Here is a 17,618-nt window from a genome sequence, read left to right as displayed (position 1 = left end):
GAGGCTGGGCCCAAGCTTGGGTCCCTGGCGTGCGGCTCTCCGACTGCTTCCCTTGCACCAAGTGCTGGCCCCAGCCCTATGCTAGAACCCAATGGCAATGGTCACAGCAGCAGCTTTAGAATAGGATGTTTTTATTGGTGTCAAAGTTGGAATTTTCAATGAACCTGAGCCCTCAGCACCGGTAACAGGGGCACTGGATGGCTCAGGAGAATCCTAAGGGCTGCAGGAATCTAGAGAAGAGATGTCATCACTGGAAGAGCTGTTGGAACATGTGGGCTGAAGGGAGGGGTCGGTTCTGATTCTGCTGCACAGCTGGGCAAATTCTGCCTCAAAGGCCCAGGAGAATGGGGTGGAGGAGTAATTTCTTAGGTCGAGTGCATCCTCCTTTCCAGCCTCCCCCAGCTCCGCTCCGCCTTTGCCTCCGCTCTGATCGCTCTCCCAGTCGGTGTCAGGATGAGCTTGTCCTGCAGCTGCCCGTTCTCTCTTGCGTGCCCTGTGGGAATGAGTTTCAGAAAGCACTGCTCACTGAGAGGAAGTGAGGGGACGCTTGAAAGGCCTTGCAACATAAATCCTGGCAGTGTACTGCCAGCAGCTGATCTGGCCATCAGGATCCTGTCACCACAAACACTTCGTAGCCAAATGCAGCGATACAGTGCCTTGGGGAAAAGTCAACTCACCGATATTTTTTCCACATCCACAGCATAGGAACACAGGCCAGCGTCAGCACGGTCAGCAGCACGGCTGGGACCAAAGCAATCACTGGGATGTGGTATTTTTGCAGCTCCTTGCCAACAGCAGCCTTCGTCATTTTCCCAGCATCCACCCCTGGAAGAACCCAGACAGTGCCGCAGGTTACTGTCATCTGCAATGCAGATGATCTCCCAGTGCGCTCCATGGAACCGAGAGATTTCCTTTTTCATCAGCGGGTACCTCCGTCTCTGGTGTATAAGCACCAGAGGACAAGAAGGGTTGCTTCCACTTCCCGTTGGGTAGGGAGAGGCTGCACCGGCACTGCCCATCCATTCCTCTGGGCTGAGGGCCGGGGCTCTGCCCTGGGGGCTGGGCTTTGTCCGTGGGGAGCGCTGCAGAGCAGAAACCCTCACACTTTCCCCAGCACGCATGTCCTGAGCTCTCCCCCAGGACATCCCCCAGGCTGAAGGTCGGCCTCCAGCCAGCACAAGGCACAGCTGGACCCAGCCCAGTGGAGAAACACTCCTGCAGGCTCCTTCCACGCAGGGCTCATCGCCCTCGGGCTCCTTTGTAGCATGTGCTCTGCAGTAACACGCTCAGGTTTGGCTGCTGGCCTGGTGTGCAAGGGCAGGCAGGAAGAGCCTGGTGGCACACAGTGATTCCGGTTGGTGACACCGGATGACCACGGGACTGAAATTACCTGGCAAACCAGCTGCTTCTTCTGCCTGAGGTTTTCGGTCAGAGACTGGCTGTGTGTCACTGCTGCCCTTCTGCAGCGGCTCCTTCTGCACAGTCTCCTGGTCAGTCGCTTTAGTCCCGCCACGCTCAGCCTTCCCTATTTTCATCACGGGTTTCCTTAGGACAGGGGATGACCACCAGGTGTAATGCCCTCTTCTAGATGTATCCTTTCCTCTTTTTGGACCTGAACAGAACGCATGAAGTTACATCTCCTGTGCCGAGGACACGGCAAGGCCCTCCCTGGGGGCACTTCTGCAGCCCAGGACCCATGAAAAGTTTCCCTACGCAACGGCATCACTGTGGAGCACAGTGCAGCATACCAGGGGATGGTGCAAGGGAAGGGCAGACACGCGCAGGACTCCGCTCTCACACCTGCCGAGAGACCTGGCCGACATTTGGCCTGTGGGCTGGCAGCTCTCAAAGGAACTAAAAAGCCATGGCATACCCGTGTGATCTGCCAGAGTTTCGGTCCTGGGACTCGGAGGGGAAGCTGGATGACCTTCACTTCCAGTCACACCTGCAAGCAAGCACAGGACAGAGCGACTCTACTTAGACGTTCTGCCCGTCAGAATGACAGAGCATGCAGCTAAAACAGGAGATGCCTTCATGACGCTGTTCTCTCCCTTCCACACAGGAGCAGCCTGGAAACAGATCCTGGGTGCCCACGTGGGGAACCACGATTGTACAAATCTAACACTGTGTGGAGCTACCCAGAGGCACATCCTCCTGGAGCTCACGCCAGCTCTAAACTCAACTGCACCATGGCTGCCAGCTCTGCAGAAGGCACTGGGAGCAGCTGAGGGCTGAAGTGGCCGGCAAAGACAGCTTTGCAAGGCACGGCACTTCACGTACATCACTCAGCCTGACCCACAACCTCCCTTCCCTTATGCAAAGGAACTATGAAGTCACAATTAATATACGCACCAGGGAATGCCTTATCCAGATCCTTCTCTATTTCCTGGAGGGCAGAGGAATGTTGTTCTGTTCTCAATTCCTCCTTCCATTTCTCAGGACCTGAACAGAAAGTTCTAAGATAAATTTCAGGCAAACCAAGTTCTGATCTGAGTGCTCTTTTTGGTGAAGTCAGTGAAGGCAGACTATCCACCTCTGGGATGCCAGTGGGACGCCAGTCGAGGATCTGGCAATGCCCTCTGTGGAGGCACGTCTACAACCAAAGAACCACGGGAACATTCCTTCATACACTGCAATGGACACAACTGCATAATGGCATCACTGAGGGACAGGTGGGAAGGGCAGGGGACTACTCCACAACCCTCTCCTCTCTCTTCAAGGCAGGAGCACCTTGAAAACAGTTGCTGGGTGCCTGCAGTGGCGCCGTGCTATTAAAAGATAACCATGTGTGGAACTGCACAGGGAAAGGGATGGAGATGGAAAGGGGAAGACCTAAAGTCCCTTTCCTTCCAGTGACTGAACTGTGGGATTGCCCTGAGTCTCTTGGAACAGATTAAGCTGAGACTTCGACAAGCCACTGCCTACGGACACAGCTGTCATCAAGGGCAGATGAGAAACGTTCCCATTGCACGTGGCCACCTCTCTCTTCCTTAGTAACCTACAGTGACTACAAGGGGCACTACAAGGTAGTGACACGCGAGCCAGATGCAGGACAAAAGGTCCCAAGTTGCAGAGGGGCCAGGTGACCTGCTGGCTGGCATTCAGCAGCTTTCAAAATGCTTTCTCCAGGCCATGGGCAAGAGCCCTCAGAGGCCTCACGGAACAATATTCAGCCCCCCTTGAGGCTTTCTTACGGGGAGACCTCTGAGTCAGAGAGACAAAGGCAGCACCGGGAGCACGCAGCACCCAAGAATCAGTGGACACCATGCATTTCAACCAGCATTTTCACGCTGGCCAGTGAAGAGTGATAGCTTGCTGAGCTATCTCCACCAAGTATGAACAGATATCAAGGAAATGAAGACAGGGGACTTGCCTCTGGAGTCCACCCCAGGCTCAGGGACCAGATTCCACTCTGCCATTAGATCTTGAGGGCCTGCAGGGACAAGTGAGATCAGACACAAGTGAGCAGAGCAGAGCTTCCTCTGCATGTCGGGCCCTTCTTTTTCCTCAGTGAGCTGCAGGGTGGGGTGGCGGGTCAGGGAACGACATGGCCCAGATAAGAAGGTCTGGCTTCTCTCAGCTGAAGAGAGGCAGTGGTAGCCTTCCCACTGAAATGTGGCAGCTCTCCCAGTAAGAAAATACTCATGACTGATCTGTGCAAGACCTCCAAGCTACAAGCAGGTTAGGAAGACCTTGAGAGGACCTGAAATAAAATTGTATGCTAGTGGGGCACAGATTTTTCTGCCTTCACGAAAACAGGCACTCAGAACCTACTTCTGGGTTGATCCCGAGGCACAAAATCTCCATTCAGACTACCAGCAGAATAGGTCGGTTCACCACCAACGTCAGCATCTAGAATCAAGAAGAAGTGATTAGAGAAGTTCCCATTGCTGGGGATGTTGTGGTCTTCTTCTCCCTTAGAAACTGGAGCTGGGTCAGGTAGTGGGGCGGGAGAAAGACTCAGGTCACGATTTCACGGTTGCAGAGCGGCCGGGAGGACCTCTTGGCTGCCACCTGGCAGCTTGCCTAATGCGCTCTCCATGCCACGTGCAACAACCCTTACGGACCGCATGGAAGAAGCAGCAGCCCCTCGGGACTTGCTTACTGGGATGCCTCTGGTGTACACAAAGGAAGGTCACGCCGAAGCACCGGAGGAAAACACACCTGTGTCTTCCTCTGGGCTGTGGCTCGGGGCTCTGTGTTGGGAACTGGGATTCGTCTATGGGGAGCACCACGAGGCTGGAGCAGAAATGCTCAGGCTTTTCCCAGCACACATCTTCAGAGCCCTCCCCCAGGACATCACCCAGGATGAAGGCTGTGCTCCAGCCAGCAAGCGGCAGAGCCATGGCCCGGCACGGCTGGAGCCAGCCCTGGGGAACAGCGCTGCCACGGGCTCTTGCTTGGCTCCTGCGGTGCTGCCCGTCACCCTCTGCGTAACGTCCACCATGGAAGGTAGCCCCAGGGAGGGGTGGTGTAGGGCCGTGGCGACGGCCCAACTTCAGTTTTGGCCCCGTCTCTGCCCACTCACCTGCTGCCTGTGCTCGAAGCGGAGCAGCACAAACCTCGCAGGAACGCAGGGCCATCAGTAGGAGGAGCACGACAAGGCGGGCAGGGGCCGTGGCCCCCCACACTCGTGCCATGCTGCCACCACCACCGCTGCAGCCACAGCAAGTGATGCAGGTGGGGCAGGCACGGAGCTATGCCTGTGTCATGGGACAGCATCACAGCTGGGCCTTGTGACATCACAGCTCTGCGCATTGTGACCTCACGGCCCCGTGAAGCCGGGTGGAGGCTCCCCGCCCCTCTCCTGATGCGCTGCACCAGGGCTGCTGGGGCCGGTGCTTACATCATAGAAACACGGAATCATGGAACGGCTGGGGTAGGAAGGGACGTCAAAGAGCTTTTACCTCCAACCCCGCTGCCGTGGGCAGGGATACCACCCGCTGAGTCAGCCTGCCCAGAGCTCCCTCTAGCCTGGCCTTGAACGCGTCCAGGGACAGGGCACCCACAACTTTGCTTGGCAAACTTTTATAGTGCCTCGACAACCCCGAGAGGGAATGCTTTCCAGCTCGGAGTGCCCATGACACCTCGGGCCACCGAGGACGAGATGTGATATTGAAACGTGGTCTGGATCCAGGACGCTATTGCACAGGTTACCCACGCATGTGAAACATGCTGCAGTTCAGCAAACCAAGCGGATAAAGCCTCTCTGGTACAAAGGATGAATGCTGAAATACAAACACAGGGAGGCAGACCCTCCCACAAACCTGCCAAGTCTAGTGTCATGTGCTTCCATTTTTGTCAATAGATCTGCAGTTTCACCTATTTTCTTTCAGTTTTCCAGTACCTTGCCTAAGGACATCCCCTTGCCTACACCAGGCGTTTTTCCCATTGTTAGTGTGCTTCCATACCTGAACTTAGTAGTGGCAATGTAAGACTCGCCGGTTTGCACCTCCCGTCCGCAAAGTCCCAGTGAGCTCACCCACTGCTGGCAGCCGGACGTCTGGTGGCGAGAGGGTCTGACGGCCATCACCTACGGGGTCCCACCTGGGTCTCTGGAAACTGCGGCAGCAGCTGCCCTCCTGCCACCTTGCGTAGGAGGAATCACGCTGCTGCCACCTCCAACGTAGTCTGGTTCAAGCCCCGACTTCTGCTTTCCGTAGATCAGATTGACTGTCCTTCATCCTCATTTATTTGCAGGTCTTGAGATTTACAGCTCAAGCTGAGCGTCTCCTCGGAGGAACCTCGTTACTTTCAATCCCGTAGTTTTTACGTGTTGCCATGACCCCGTCCGCACACATTTCCAACTCTAATTGTCCTTTCTGACCAATCTAATTTTCTGGGCCCGGCTTCTCTCCCTCCTTCGTTCATCCATTCATCCAGTTCTAGGTGGTGCTTCTTGGGCGGCATCTAGCAATGAGGGGAAAGCTACATTTCTGCACAGCCTAATGCCTCATTTACTTTAGTCAGTAGTGCTACATCTCTTCCTTCAGTATCTGCGCAGGATTGCCCTGTCCCAGGTGCAGAATCCCGTGGTTGCTTGCTGTTTATCTTGCTCCACAGCTTCTGCTCTGAGCAGTTTTTCTTGTATTCCCACAGTTCCTCTTGTTAAATTTCCTATGTTTGGTGATTGCCCTCTAGTTTGACCAGATCTCTGTGCAAGGCCTCTACTCTTGGGGCTGCGTGAGCCACGCAGGTTGTGACCGTTGCTGCTGCACGTGCTGTTCCCGGCAGCCTGAGGGAAGCCCTGACAATGTGTGATCTCCTGAAGGAAAATCCCGGAGCTGACAGCTCATGCCAGCTCCCAGAAGAGTGACCACCCTCTCTCTCAGTGAAGAACCTTTTCCTAAGATCCATTCTGAATTTCCCCCATTGATGCTTCATGCAGTTCCCTCAGGTCCCATCGCTGGTCACCAGAGAGAAGCGATCAGTGTCTTCTTCCCTATTTCCCTTTGTGAGGAAGCTGTAGACCACCCTGAGATTAGCTCTTGATATCACAGAATCACAGAATTGCAGGGCTTGGAAGGGACCTCAAGAGATCATTGAGTCCAACCCCCCTGCTAAAGCAGGTTCCCTACAGTAGGTCGCACAGGTAGGCATCCAGGCACATCTTGGATATCTCCATAGAAGGAGACTCCAGAACCTGTCTGGGCAACCTGTTCCAGTTCTCTGTCACCCTTACCGTAAAAAGTTCTTCCACACGCTTGTATGGAACTTCCTATGTTCAAGTTTTGGGCCTCCGCTCCTCGTCCTACTGCGACACACCACCGAGAAGAGCCTGGCCTCATCCACTTGCCTCCCAGCTCCCTTTAGGTATTAATCAACATGAAGCAGACGTCCCCTCCCCAGCCTTCTTTTGCCCAGGCTGAACAGACCCAGCTTGGTCAGCCTTTCCTCATCAGGGATGTGCTCCAGGTCCTTCATCATCTTTGTGGCCCTCTGCCAGACTCCTTCTAGGAGATCCCTGCCTTTTTTGATCTGGGGAGCCCAGAACTGGACACGGTATTCTAGATGTGGCCTCAGCTGTGCAGAGCAGAGCAGAGCAGAGCAGAGGGAGCGGATCACCTCCCTTGGCCTGCTGGTCACGCTCTTTTTGATGTGCCCCAGGATACCATTGGCCTTCTTGGCCCAAGGGCACGCTGCTGGCTCAGGGCCAGCCTGCTGTCCACCAGAACCCCCAGGTCCTTCTCTGCAGATATCCTGTTCTCTAAGCAGAACAAACCAAGTGACCTCACACGTATTGCCCTCTAGACTTCCACCATCTTTGATGCCCTCCTCTGGGCACTCCCTCCCCCAACTTTTCAGTCTTTGCTATATTGTGGCACCCAAAACTGCACACGGGAGTTGAGCTGAGGCCGCCCAGCACAGGGCAGAGCAAGATAATTTCTTCTCTTGATCAGCCAGCAGTGCCGTGCCTTTTGCCCAACAGGATGCAGTCGGCCTGTATTACCGCCTGCTTGACCAGGGCGTGCAGTTGACCCACGTTCAACCTGTCACCAACCAGAAGCCCCAGGTCCCTTTCCACAGAGCTCTTCCGATGCCCCTCTTCCCCCAGTCCGTACATATAGCCGGCGTTGTCCTGCCCCAGCTGCAGAATCCTTCCCGGCTCCGGCCTTCCTGTGAGCACGGGGAAGGCACAGGAGGCGGCTGCTGCAGGTGCCGCAGGCCGCAACCCTGCGTCTGCTCAGCTGTGGGGAGCCGACCCCAAAGTGCGCTCTCTCAGGCAGTCTCTCAGCACTCCAGCTGCACTCACTGCCCTCACTGTCCAGCTGGACAGCACTGCTGTCGCCTGCTCTCCGGAAGGCATCAACAATTACCCTGTGCAGTTGCTCGGTACCGTTGCATTTGCTGCAGCCTCACGGTACAGCTTCATTGTACCGCCAGCCTCTGCTGCCATGTTGGTTCTCCTGGATGTGCTCAGTGCTGGAAGGCCCTTCCTTCCATGTGCTGGAGGCCTCCTTCCCTGCCTCCCTGTGTGCCCTCATTCAGGGCATAGCTCTGAAGAGGAGCTCAAGGACGCCTCTTCACGTACCAAGCCTCCCCAGCATTCCCTGCTCTGCTGGGAGCTTGGGTGACCGTCCAGTTAGACAAGCAAGCTGAGGCTGGGCCCAAGCTTGGGTCCCTGGCGTGCGGCTCTCCGACTGCTTCCCTTGCACCAAGTGCTGGCCCCAGCCCTATGCTAGAACCCAATGGCAATGGTCACAGCAGCAGCTTTAGAATAGGATGTTTTTATTGGTGTCAAAGTTGGAATTTTCAATGAACCTGAGCCCTCAGCACCGGTAACAGGGGCACTGGATGGCTCAGGAGAATCCTAAGGGCTGCAGGAATCTAGAGAAGAGATGTCATCACTGGAAGAGCTGTTGGAACATGTGGGCTGAAGGGAGGGGTCTGTTCTGATTCTGCTGCACAGCTGGGCAAATTCTGCTTCAAAAGCCCAGGAGAATGGGGTGGAGGAGTAATTTCTTAGGTCGAGTGCATCCTCCTTTCCAGCCTCCCCCAGCTCCGCTCCGCCTTTGCCTCCGCTCTGATCGCTCTCCCAGTCGGTGTCAGGATGAGCTTGTCCTGCAGCTGCCCGTTCTCTCTTGCGTGCCCTGTGGGAATGAGTTTCAGAAAGCACTGCTCACTGATAGGAAGCGAGGGGATGCTTGAAAGGCCTTGCAACATAAATCCTGGCAGTGTACTGCCAGCAGCTGATCTGGCCATCAGGATCCTGTCACCACAAACACTTCGTAGCCAAATGCAGCGATACAGTGCCTTGGGGAAAAGTCAACTCACCGATATTTTTTCCACATCCACAGCATAGGAACACAGGCCAGCGTCAGCACGGACAGCAGCACGGCTGGGACCAAAGCAATCACTGGGATGTGGTATTTTTGCAGCTCCTTGCCAACAGCAGCCTTCGTCATTTTCCCAGCATCCACCCCTGGAAGAACCCAGACAGTGCCGCAGGTTACTGTCATCTGCAATGCAGATGATCTCCCAGTGCGCTCCATGGAACCGAGAGATTTCCTTTTTCATCAGCGGGTACCTCCGTCTCTGGTGTATAAGCACCAGAGGACAAGAAGGGTTGCTTCCACTTCCCGTTGGGTAGGGAGAGGCTGCACCGGCACTGCCCATCCATTCCTCTGGGCTGAGGGCCGGGGCTCTGCCCTGGGGGCTGGGCTTTGTCCGTGGGGAGCGCTGCAGAGCAGAAACCCTCACACTTTCCCCAGCACGCATGTCCTGAGCTCTCCCCCAGGACATCCCCCAGGCTGAAGGTCGGCCTCCAGCCAGCACAAGGCACAGCTGGACCCAGCCCAGTGGAGAAACACTCCTGCAGGCTCCTTCCACGCAGGGCTCATCGCCCTCGGGCTCCTTTGTAGCATGTGCTCTGCAGTAACACGCTCAGGTTTGGCTGCTGGCCTGGTGTGCAAGGGCAGGCAGGAAGAGCCTGGTGGCACACAGTGATTCCGGTTGGTGACACTGGATGACCACGGGACTGAAATTACCTGGCAAACCAGCTGCTTCTTCTACCTGAGGTTTTCGGTCAGAGACTGGCTGTGTGTCACTGCTGCCCTTCTGCAGCGGCTCCTTCTGCACAGTCTCCTGGTCAGTCGCTTTAGTCCTGCCATGCTCAGCCTTCCCTATTTTCATCACGGGTTTTCATCACATTTCCAACTCTAATTTTCCTTTCTGACCAATCTAATTTTCTGGGCCTGGCTTCTCTCCCTCCTTCGTTCATCCATTCATCCAGTTCTAGGTGGTGCTTCTTGGGCGGCATCTAGCAATGAGGGGAAAGCTACATTTCTGCACAGCCTAATGCCTCATTTACTTTAGTCAGAAGTGCTGCATCTCTTTCTTCAGTATATTTTAATAATACGTTGCAACACAGCCCGTCTTTCTAGCTGTGGGATGAGAGGGTGAGAGCGAGCTGCCCTGGGCTCCCACAGTCTCCTCTTGATGTCTGTTTGCAGCGTGCTGCCGCTCTGTCCAGGCAGCTCCTGCATTACGGAGACAGCGGATCCCTGCGAAGCAGCTCATGCAGCCCAGCGCAGCCCAGTCCGGCACTCCCTGCAACGGAAGGCTCTGAGAGAGCGCTGCAGGTAGCGATCCCGGCTGTGCCGCGCTGCAGAGAGCGCGGACAGGATCTGCGCAAATCCTGCGTGCGGATCGATACCTGCAGAGCCTTCGGGGAGCCTTTCTTTTCCCATTTCTGCCGGCTCCCTCAGCACCCCGACAGGGACCGAGGCCGATCCCGATCGCAGCTCTGTCTCTGCGGTCCCGCAGATATTCCGGAACGCGTGGCGCTACGGGACGAATCGGACTGTTCGGGGTCCGCCTTCCAGAAGGAAACGGGGCGGGCAGGGCTGCGCGGAAAGCCTGGAGGGCAGCGAGGACTCGCATCCGCCTCAGGTACCGGCAGGGACCGACCGACACCGAGGAGAACGGCCGGGGCGCGAGGTCGGCAGAGCTCACGGGGTGGGAGAACGACGGGCGCCAAGCGGCAGGGCAGCGACCGGGAGGAAAGGCTGGCAACAGCCCCCGAGGGAGAAGAGCGGCGGGCAACCGTGGGCTGGCAAGGCTGCGTCCTGATTACCGGACCTGCTGCGGGGCCGTTGCCAGAGGGGCTCCAGGAAACAGCCCCCGCGCTCCCGGCCGACTTTGCTGACGCTGTCTCCTCCTTGGCAGCGGTTCGACGAGACACGCACTTGGGTTCCACGTCTTCCAGCGCAGCCCAAGCGACAGCGGGTGGAGAGGAGGTGGAGGAAGACCGACGGTTTTCTGTCGGCAGAGGTGACGGGAGCAGCGGCCAAGCCAGTTCTCCGGGCCGAGTAAGTGTGCGTGGGCTCCGCCCGCAGACTCCGCAGCTCGGCTACGGCCGCAGCCCGGGCCGAGGGGACGCGCGGCACCAGGGGTTGGGGGAAAGAGGCGGAGAGGGCCTCGGCGGAGCCGCGGGGATCGATCCCTTTCTCCTCCCGTCGCAGCCCCTCTTCCCCGCGAGCAGTTCAGGTTTTGAGAAGACCGGTGCCGCCCTTAAGCCGGCAGAAGGCTTTCGCCGGCGCTGCCGCCAGAAACGGGTGGGGAGTAAGAGCAGGAGCGGCGGCCACCCCCGGAAGCTCCGCGGGCAGCGGATCTTCACTGTTATCAATTGAATAATGGACAAAACGTCAAGAAGCCAATAATTGAATTTATTGATTATAACGAGCAAAGAACAAAGAGGCAATGCAGCTCTGGGCGACAGAGGACTCTACGTTCCACCAACTGCCGCAAGGTTTGGATCGGCACGCGGTCCTTTTGTGTCCTATTGTGGTGTACTCTGCACATGATCCCGTTGTTACTAGGGGGTCTTATTCTGCCTCCTGGCGGCCGCGCGGACCGAAGCAAGCAGTTTTCCTCTGTATCCCCCCCCCCGACGCCTTCTGGTGATTTCCATCCATGGCACGTCACTCGCACTGGCGAATCCCATTGGCCGCTGTGCACTCGCTAACCCCCAATCATACCCGTGCAAGTTCCCTGCCTGCGCGAGGAAACATGAAAGCAAACAAGCCACTCGGCAGGGAAGTGGGGGAACAAACACAAGGGGAGGGAGCAAAGATCGACCATGTTGCTTTGCCCATCAGCCCTGGACAAACATTCCTCCTCTTTGACACTCACGGCCCGAGTCTCGCCCGCAGCGCTCGGCCGTCGCGGTCCGTATGCTGCTCCCGTCGCGCGGTGGTGCTGCCCGGCGGGGAAGGTGCTGGGAACGGCGGCGGCGGAGCTGTCGGCAAGGGAGCCGAGAAGCAGCCCGACAGCGGAAAGCCTCTGAATGGGGAGTGAAGAGCCGTGGCGCCGCTCCCGAGCAGAATGCTGGTGTCGTGTCATTCGTCATCTGTAACCGTGAGGAAGCCGGAGCTCTGAGAGGAATCGGGGCTGCAACGAGAGCATTTCCCAAGTCCCGGGGTGCCTGCGCTGTCCCGAGTGCGGTTCCTGCGATGATCTCTGCCTCTGGGTGCAGTCACACAGCTACCTCCAGCAACAGGAGCTCCATGGGAACGGGAGGGCACCTGGAAGGCCTCACCTTTCCTCAAATGGCCCGGGAGTGCATGTGTCTGCAGCAGGGACCTTAGGTGGGCATGTTTGTAATTGAAGCCAGGGAGTTTTGTACCACATCTTACACTGACAACCCCAAGATTAGTGTTCTTCCTCTGAAAAAGGAAATTACATTGGTTTTACTGACAGCATCAAGACCACATTAAATTTCACTGGAACAGCTGTACTGTGAAAAAACATTTTCCTTGATACAGGGGCATGGCTGGAGGGGAGGGGGAGTTCCAAAGTGTGTGGGGGGGGGGCATGCAGGGACAGTACCCACAGTGGGAGGCAGATGGCTCAAACTGGGTGGGCACAGCTGCATTGGGGGACGCAGATGGCCTTCACTGGGAGGAAACTGAATATAGGGGGACTGGATTACTCAAATTGGAGGGCACAGCTGAAATCGGGGTGTAGGTGGTCTAAAACTGGAAAGCAGAGCTTGATATGGCGGGGGAGGGGGGTAGATGACCAAAACTGGGGGGCAGATGGGGCTCAACACTCAAGCTGGATTCAACACTCAAGTTGGAGGGGATCCACAGGGATCACAGAATGGCAGGGGCTGGAAGGAAGCTCTGGAGATCCCTGCAAGAGAAGGTTCCCTACAACAGGTCGCACAGCTAAGCATCCAGCAGGGCTGGGAATATCTGCACAGAAGGAGATTCCCCCACCTCTCTGGGCAACTTGTTTCTGTGCTCTGTCACTCTGACAGGAAAGTTATTCCTCATGTTTGTACGGAACTTCCTATGTTCCAGTTTTCCCTGTTGCCCCTTGTTCTATTGCTGCACACCAGTGAAGAGAGCCTGCCCCCCTCCCCCAGCAGTGCAGCACTGTGAGGCTCTGGGAGCCCTGCCACAAGTGCAGGAGTTAATGTGATTTACTGTGAATTTAGGAATCAGTAAGAGTGTTAAGAACAAATAATTAAAAAAATCCCAATCCCCCTTTTTAAATGGGGAGAGGCTAGAAAAAGAAATATTAGACTCCATTCATGACATTTAATTTAGCAGCAAACCAAAAAGCCCAAACATAATGGTTATGCCAGAGAAATGACTAATATTATTCGGAAAATAAGGACACTACAGAACCTAAAAAAATAAGTTGGAGCTATTCCACCAGCCACCAAATTCTTACGTAGATTAAATAGGATGGAGACCTATGCTATTCTAAATCAAAAATCTATATATGAAGCCTGCTTGCATTACTTTTTTTCTCATCTTGAAAAGATTGAATTTGGCCAGTAACTGTGGGAACGTAAGGAAAAACTGTTCAGAGCAGCAGCTCTGGAGTCGGGGGGCTGCACAGAGCAGCAGCTGCAGAGCAAGATAAGCGGCATGAGAACCAAGGACACCTTCAGAAGAAGAAAGAACATCTCACGGCTCTGATTGGCTAAGCACCTGTGTGAACGGTTGAGGAGTGTTTTGCAGAATGCTCTGTTAACATGTATAAATAAAGTAGTGCTTAACAATAAAGCAGACAAATGCCACTTCAAGGGTATTAGAGGAATTTCCAATCATGAGCTTCGCTTTTGCAATATGTATGAGCTAATTATTTCATGTATAAATAGCCACGATATACTTAATAAAGTTGAGACCTGTTGATCATGATAGCATGAGACTTGTCTCCCGTGGTCTTTCCTCCGACAAATGGTGACCCCGACGTCCGGACATCACGCTAAGAGAGAGGGACTACGTTGGGTTCAGGTCCCGCAGCTCGACGGACGGCGACAGAGAAAAAAATTTTGTGGAACTCCGCGCCCCGAGCGACCACAGCGGTGGGACTCAGCCGATACGTGCTGCCGAAGCTTGGAGGTCTGCAACGGTACCGACGTGAGTATGGACAGGCAAGCAGCATATGAATTATTTACCGTCTTCTTGAGGAAGCGGCAGTTTAAGGGAACAGATTTAGATAAGGATCTCCCTGTATTGTTAAGCCATGCAGTTTCTGATGGGTTTTTTACGAACCCCCATTCAGTACACACTTTGGAAGAGTGGAGACGTTATGGGGATAAATTGTGGGAATTAGTTTTAGATGAGGATAAGCCAGCAAAAAAGATGACTAAGTTATGGAAAGCGGTTCATAATGAGTTGTTGATGTCCCAGGCCGAGAAGAGGGCGGCACAGGGTGCTCAAGCGGCGCAGCAGCAAAACCTTGATCATGGGCTCAGCCATTACACCCCCCCTCCTCCTTCCTCTACGGTGCTAACTATACCGCCACCCGTATCTAAGCCCTCAGCGCCCCCATGCGAGTCCCCGGACACTAGCAGCTCTGCATCTGCCGCAGGGGAGGAACCTCGGCGTATCCCCCCTCAAGTCTCTGTGCAGGCGCCACGGAACTCCGAACTTGTGCCAGGGGCCGAGTCAGATCTGGCAGAGGCTATAGTTCGGGGAAGGCGGGAGATGTGGTCCATGTTAGCCAAACAGGGAACGGAGGAGGGCGATGCCGACCTCTTACAGGCGGCAACGGAGCAGCTGGCGTTCCCGGTGGTATATACGCCCTCACCACAAGGGGGGATGAACGCTACAATCCATAATTTGGATTGGAAAATGCTCTCTCAGTTGCGCGCCACAGTAGGGTCTTATGGGGTGACTAGTGAGCCAGTTAAACAAATGCTAGACTACATCTTTAGTGCAAATACTCTCCTGCCTGCAGATATTAAGGCAGTAGCTAGGCTAATATATACCCCCATCAGCTGCTCTTGTTTAACGCCCACTGGCAGCATGAGGCTACAATATCCACCACAGTGCAAAGGGGTCCTGGGGATCCGCTAGCAGGGGTCACAGTTGATCACCTGTTGGGTCTTGGTCAATGGGTACGGGCGGAGGCACAGGCACTTGCTAGCCCTGATATTTGTCGGGAAAGTATGGATACAGCCAGGAGAGCCATGAATAAGATAAAAGCCCCTGGAGGTACACCTATGTATATGGGCATAAAACAAGGACGGGATGAGCCGTTAGGTGACTTTGTGGACAAGATTATGGAGGCCATAAAAAGGGCTAATGTGCCCGAGCACATGCAGGGAGCTCTGCTTAGACAATGTGTATTGCAGAATGGTAATTCTTCAACCCGATCCCTTGTTAACACTATGCCTGGGAATTGGACGCTTCCAGACCTGTTAGAGAAGGCTGCTTCTATCCCGACGGGATCGCAAGCCCTGTTAGTCAATGCTTTGCAGTCATTAGGGGAAGGGCTGAGAGAGCAGGCAAGGGTTTTTCAGAGTCAGTCACAATCAGCACACTCACACGTGTTAGCAGCCCTTGCGCCCCTCCAAGCGGCAGCCACGGCAGTCCCTCGCTCCTCCGACAGTTCCCGCCTGAAGTGCTTTCGCTGTGGAAGTACGGGACACGTTCGTCGTGAGTGCCGAGCGACTGGGATTTGGTGTGGCAAGTGTCAGTCCAACACGCATAACGCCACAGCCTGCCGTCGGAAGTCGGGAAACGGGAGGAGCAGCGCGAGCAGCGGCCGCGCCCGGACACAAATGGCCGCTGCAGCATCGACAACCCCCACCAACAGCAGCTCCAACCAGCCACCAGAGGGAGCCTTGGTTTGGACCTGGCAGCCTCAGTAGATGTTACTATCCTGCCAAGCCAGCCTCATCGAGTGCCCACTGGGGTATTTGGTCCTGTCGTCATCCAGGGCCGAGAAACAGGAGGACTTTCGTTAGGAAGATCATCTGCAAGCATGATGGGGTTATTCGTATTACCTGGGGTGATTGATGCTGATTTCCAAGGAGAAATCGTGATAATGGTATATACTCTATACCCTCCGATAAAGATACAGAAAGGTCAACGATTGGCTCAACTCGTCCCGCTACCACAGTTATCAAAAGGACTAACGCCGGTGAGCTGTCTGCCAAGGGACCAAGGAAGCTTCGGTTCCACTGGAGGACTGACCCTACTCACCATCGATCTTGCATCCCGTCCCAGAAAGTTGTGTAAAATATCCTACAAGGATCATAACGTTACTTTGATGGGACTGCTAGACACAGGTGCGGATACATCGATCATTACTCCCGGAGAGTGGCCGTCTAACTGGCCACTTCAGTCTTCAACGACTACTGTAACTGGGGTCGGGGGAATGACATTGGCTAACCGAACCCCCACCCTTACAGTAGAAATAGATGGCAGAAGAGCCACAGCAGTGTTCTCTAATGCACCGCTCCCGCCCACGGTTCCCTGTCTGATTGGCAAGGACATATTGGCCCAGCTCGGCCTTGTTCTTACTAACAAGCACCCTTTAGTGTGACGGCCATTGCTTGGACTTTCCCGCTACCTCTTACATGGACCACCGAGAATCCGGTTGTGGTGACTTTAATTGGATGAGTCTATACCGTGCCAGTCCAGGCAAATCAGGCGCCAATTATTCATACCCAATAACTGTTAATGCCAGCCATCCTGTATACCAAAACGCAACGGCATGGTGTAATCACACAAACCCAAAGGGATCTCTATCATCCAACACTCCTATCTCACTGCCTCATGGGATATTTCTTATTTGTGGGAACAGGGCTTGGTCCGGAATTCCCTTCCCAATTTGAAAAGAAAAAGGGGGTATGGTTGTGCATACTCCCATTGCAGCTCACGGAACCCACAAAAAGAACGGTGTCAGGATGTGAAACTGAAACCAGGCTTGAAACGACCATGAACTCATAGTGATTGGGATTATGTGCTTCTTATTATTTTGGTTTTGCTTTGTAACTTGTTGTATTGCAAATAACAGAGTAGTAACCGTTGTTTCCAATCATGAGCTTCGCTTTTGCAATATGTATGAGCTAATTATTTCATGTATAAATAGCCACAATATACTTAATAAAGTTGAGACCTGTTGATCATGATAGCATGAGACTTGTCTCCCGTGGTCTTTTCTCTGACAAGTAACTGCCAAAGATTATTAATGAGAAAATCAAACAAAATGAAGCAAGCAACAAAGAGAGGGAACAGATTTAGTTTTGAGAAGCTATCTATAAAACCTATCCCCACTAATTTTACTTGTGACAAAACTGTCCTATTACAGCTGTAAGCACCAACCTAGGATTGTGCGTGTGTCACACCAATAGGCAGTGAATGGGTGATAATCACACATTTTACAACTCCCACCTGTGCAGTTTGTTTAACACAAACAAGGCAGATGCAAGCACAGCTTCTTCCACTGCCTGACACTTTTCAGAACAGTGATGTGCCCTAGGAGTGATGACCAGGTGAAGGAGCAGGCTGTTAATTCTCCAGTACTGCACACTTTAACCCATAGGAGGCTTATGAACAAGGAGTCACAGTAGCAGATAACAACATGCCCAGAAACAGCTACAGACCTTGCATGCACCCTACCTACTTTAATCTTGGTAACTTCTCAATTTAGGAGTTAACACATTAAGAATCAATGCTCAGCAAGGGCTGAAAAAAAAAAAAAAAAAAAAAAACACGAACCAAACAAGCCAAAAAAAACCCCAACAACACACATGCACACCTTTAAGACTGCAGCAGAGACAGCATCTGTGTGTCAGACACAGGCTTGGCAGGTGGGTGGGAGTTATTCAGCAGCTTCTTGCATTTTGGAGTGACAGACAGAAGGAA

General features: G+C 54.1%; 4 protein-coding genes across 6 annotated transcripts; 2 read left to right on the top strand and 2 right to left on the bottom strand.

The window, feature by feature from the left end:
- Nucleotides 1-31: 31 nt before the first annotated feature.
- On the bottom strand, nucleotides 32-8,028 carry LOC149915702 (uncharacterized). Of its 2 annotated transcripts, none has more exons than XM_090151270.1 (8): nucleotides 4,529-8,028; nucleotides 3,775-3,852; nucleotides 3,374-3,433; nucleotides 2,353-2,442; nucleotides 1,874-1,945; nucleotides 1,391-1,612; nucleotides 678-825; nucleotides 32-493 (listed from the first exon to the last, which is right to left on the bottom strand). In XM_090151270.1, exons 1-8 carry the CDS (start codon nucleotides 4,638-4,640, stop codon nucleotides 214-216), a joined length of 1,062 nt encoding a protein of 353 aa, XP_090007396.1. In that variant the 5' UTR covers nucleotides 4,641-8,028; the 3' UTR covers nucleotides 32-213. The 2 variants fall into 2 exon arrangements, with proteins under 2 accessions (XP_090007396.1, XP_090007397.1); XM_090151271.1 differs by having other exon boundaries at nucleotides 5,412-8,028.
- A 101-nt stretch (nucleotides 8,029-8,129) lies between these two features.
- Nucleotides 8,130-9,912, bottom strand: LOC149915701 (uncharacterized). Of its 2 annotated transcripts, none has more exons than XR_016471543.1 (3): nucleotides 9,029-9,482; nucleotides 8,776-8,923; nucleotides 8,130-8,591 (listed from the first exon to the last, which is right to left on the bottom strand). XR_016471543.1 is itself a non-coding variant. In XM_090151272.1 (3 exons), exons 1-3 carry the CDS (start codon nucleotides 9,631-9,633, stop codon nucleotides 8,312-8,314), a joined length of 573 nt encoding a protein of 190 aa, XP_090007398.1. In that variant the 5' UTR covers nucleotides 9,634-9,912; the 3' UTR covers nucleotides 8,130-8,311. The 2 variants fall into 2 exon arrangements, 1 of the variants encoding a protein (XP_090007398.1); XM_090151272.1 differs by lacking the exon at nucleotides 9,029-9,482 and adding an exon at nucleotides 9,489-9,912.
- Nucleotides 9,767-12,233, top strand: LOC116230339 (uncharacterized). The gene is made up of 3 exons (XM_090151772.1): nucleotides 9,767-9,793; nucleotides 9,885-10,811; nucleotides 10,965-12,233. The coding sequence occupies exons 1-3, from the start codon at nucleotides 9,767-9,769 to the stop codon at nucleotides 11,130-11,132; spliced, it is 1,122 nt and encodes a 373-aa protein (XP_090007898.1). The 3' UTR covers nucleotides 11,133-12,233.
- Nucleotides 12,234-13,643: 1,410 nt separating this feature from the next.
- Nucleotides 13,644-17,355, top strand: LOC149915700 (uncharacterized). The gene is given in 2 exon segments (XM_090151269.1): nucleotides 13,644-14,733; nucleotides 14,736-17,355. Coding segments are annotated over 2 exon segments (1,920 nt in total). The 5' UTR covers nucleotides 13,644-13,694; the 3' UTR covers nucleotides 15,617-17,355.
- The last annotated feature ends 263 nt before the right edge of the window (nucleotides 17,356-17,618 follow it).

Source organism: Phasianus colchicus, chromosome 16 (genome assembly GCF_987193195.1).
Source record: "Phasianus colchicus chromosome 16, bPhaCol1.hap1.1, whole genome shotgun sequence".
NCBI lineage: Eukaryota > Metazoa > Chordata > Aves > Galliformes > Phasianidae > Phasianus > Phasianus colchicus.
Note: the sequence above shows the minus strand (reverse complement) of the source record. Positions and strands in the feature narration are given on the sequence as shown.

What these genes read in the sequence shown, in the direction of transcription:
- LOC149915701 (XM_090151272.1), bottom strand. Translation starts at nt 9,633, where the DNA reads ATGAAAATAGGGAAGGCTGAGCATGGCAGGACTAAAGCGACTGACCAG. An exon ending in AGAAGCAGCTGGTTTGCCAG is followed by an intron (nt 8,924 to 9,488) that starts GTAATTTCAGTC and finishes GGGTTCTTCCAG; the next exon opens with GGGTGGATGCTGGGAAAATG. An exon ending in TGGATGTGGAAAAAATATCG is followed by an intron (nt 8,592 to 8,775) that starts GTGAGTTGACTT and finishes TCATTCCCACAG; the next exon opens with GGCACGCAAGAGAGAACGGG.
- LOC149915702 (XM_090151270.1), bottom strand. Translation starts at nt 4,640, where the DNA reads ATGGCACGAGTGTGGGGGGCCACGGCCCCTGCCCGCCTTGTCGTGCTC. An exon ending in GCCTGGGGTGGACTCCAGAG is followed by an intron (nt 2,443 to 3,373) that starts GCAAGTCCCCTG and finishes CTTTCTGTTCAG; the next exon opens with GTCCTGAGAAATGGAAGGAG. An exon ending in TGGATGTGGAAAAAATATCG is followed by an intron (nt 494 to 677) that starts GTGAGTTGACTT and finishes TCATTCCCACAG; the next exon opens with GGCACGCAAGAGAGAACGGG.
- LOC116230339 (XM_090151772.1), top strand. Translation starts at nt 9,767, where the DNA reads ATGAGGGGAAAGCTACATTTCTGCACA. An exon ending in GAAAGCTACATTTCTGCACA is followed by an intron (nt 9,794 to 9,884) that starts GCCTAATGCCTC and finishes CCGTCTTTCTAG; the next exon opens with CTGTGGGATGAGAGGGTGAG. An exon ending in AAGCCAGTTCTCCGGGCCGA is followed by an intron (nt 10,812 to 10,964) that starts GTAAGTGTGCGT and finishes CTCCCGTCGCAG; the next exon opens with CCCCTCTTCCCCGCGAGCAG.